We start from the raw sequence: 1,985 nt of genomic DNA, 5'->3' as shown, positions 1-1,985 counted from the left end.
GTGTGGTCAGGTGGTGGTAGGAGCGGAGACGGAGTGGACTCTACTCTCGGATCTGGGGGTGAATCCAATGCTGAAACCATCGGTAAGATGCGTAGTTGGTGAGGATGAGGATGGTGAGGCTTGATGATAAGGTGCTCTCGGGACTGTTCGATGAGGAGTCCTCCCCAAGGTCGAGCCAAGTGTCTGGGGCGGAGTGAGGAGGCGATCGATGCATGAGTTTTTTCGATAAAGTTTCTTATATTATGATATTGAGTTTATGAAGTAAAGAGGGGAAGTGATGATGAGATGGTCACCAACGCCGGGCATGTTTGACGAGTGGTTCTTGGAAGTAGTGGTGGTGATGCGATCGTAATCAGTAGTAGACATTCCTGAGCCCGTGGGAGGCTGTGAGTAGCGAGTTCGCATTGGTATATCTTGATGGGTGTGGTCAGAGTGGGGACCATCCTGGCGATGACCACGCGCCGTGAAATCATGATGGGTGGGAATTTGAAGGTGATTTCATAAAGGATAGTACTGTGTCTGGTGACGGCTCAGAGGATGCTATCGCGATTTCAAACTACTCTGATGTCAAGATGCGGTAGACTAGAGTGATTCTGGGCTGATACGAAGCTAGTCGTTGCTGTTGTGGTAAGACTGATACAATAGGCACCGGGAAGGAAAATATTACTTGACCGTCCTCATACCTAAGATACAGCACTTCCTTATACATGATCAATCGCCTCAAATACCTGAGCAAATTCAAATAGGCCAGCTCGATTAAATATTTCCTCCTTGCGGGTTGATACAACCCCGCGGTCTTTTCCGCTGTGGGGCCGATTCCGATGAAGAGGTATACTATATTGGCCGCATGTCAGTGATAGCAGATGCCTGCTGATGGCGTTCTTCAAATTCGGATGTTTCCAACAGAAGTCCGAGTTTCCTCAAACCCGGCGGAATTACGAAGCGGCAGATCCCCAGAGAATTGTTGTGTTGTCGAGGAGTTCACTTGTGTAACACAAGATATAGTTGTTGAGAAAAGGAGAAGATGATGACTACTTAGAACAACACTTCTCACCATAGTACATATAGCCATAGATAAATAGTGAAAGCGGTTACCATCAGTTACTACAAAGAGGTGATGCATCTTCAGATACCGGAGCATCACCAACGCTTTGCTCGAGCTTGTTGTTGTCGATGTTGGCCTTTGCTGGAGCAAAATGGACATCCGCTGTTACATTAGTATTATTATTACTACAGCTACCAGAAGTACCAACACCATTTAAACTAACAATCACACATGTCTCGTTATCAGTACCGCGGCCTTGGGTCAATCTAGGATTCCTCGAACAGCACTCATCAAGAAGGGCCTCTACGACAGTGTGCAGCTTCTCGCCACTCTTCAACCGACGGCTTATGAAATCGACTACATCTTGAGATGACAATAGTTCAAACACCCCATCACATGCGAGGACCTAAAACTCGACAATATCAGCAAACGAGCCCGGGCGACTATAACCCACCATAAATTCATCTTCATCAGTGATCTCTTCCGTGACGATATCAGGCATAGAAGAGACCTTTTGCTCCTCAGCAGGCAGCTCTTCGGCCCTCTTATACACAAAGTCCCCGAGGGCACGTGAAAGGTTAAGGCCCCAATCTATCCGATGGCATGGTCCCATCGACATCACTTTACCTGGGGGATATCCAAGGTTACCCAGAATAGGAGGATTCAGAATAGGTTACAATTACTACCTCCAGCATTTTCAATTCTTCGTCGTTCACTAGGGCTTTCTGGTTTATGATCATGACTCAGCTCTACAGCTCTGCCACTTCGACAAAGCACCGCTCGGGAATCACCACAGTTCGCCACAGTTATGACCCCATTCCGAATCGCCGCTACTACTGCGGTACTTCCTGTAAAATCAAACATATTTTTCCTCTCGATGCCGCTCATCGCCATCGAAGGATTCCCAATAGGCAAGTGCTTCAAGGCGTTCTCTATTGAA

General features: G+C 47.3%; 1 protein-coding gene across 1 annotated transcript in view; it reads right to left on the bottom strand.

The window, feature by feature from the left end:
• Positions 1-1,097: 1,097 nt before the first annotated feature.
• Positions 1,098-1,985, bottom strand: part of Pmar_PMAR011904 (protein phosphatase 2c gamma, putative) — a gene marked incomplete at both ends in the record, with an annotated part of 2,537 nt that continues 1,649 nt past the window's right edge. The window contains 2 exons of the mRNA XM_002773990.1: positions 1,098-1,451; positions 1,500-1,672. Coding sequence (XP_002774036.1) covers positions 1,098-1,451; positions 1,500-1,672 — 527 coding nt within the window. The remainder of the gene's footprint in view (positions 1,452-1,499; positions 1,673-1,985) is intronic.

This window comes from Perkinsus marinus (genome assembly GCF_000006405.1).
Source record: "Perkinsus marinus ATCC 50983 genomic scaffold scf_1104296958712, whole genome shotgun sequence".
Classification (NCBI taxonomy): domain Eukaryota; phylum Perkinsozoa; order Perkinsida; family Perkinsidae; genus Perkinsus; species Perkinsus marinus.
Note: the sequence above shows the minus strand (reverse complement) of the source record. Positions and strands in the feature narration are given on the sequence as shown.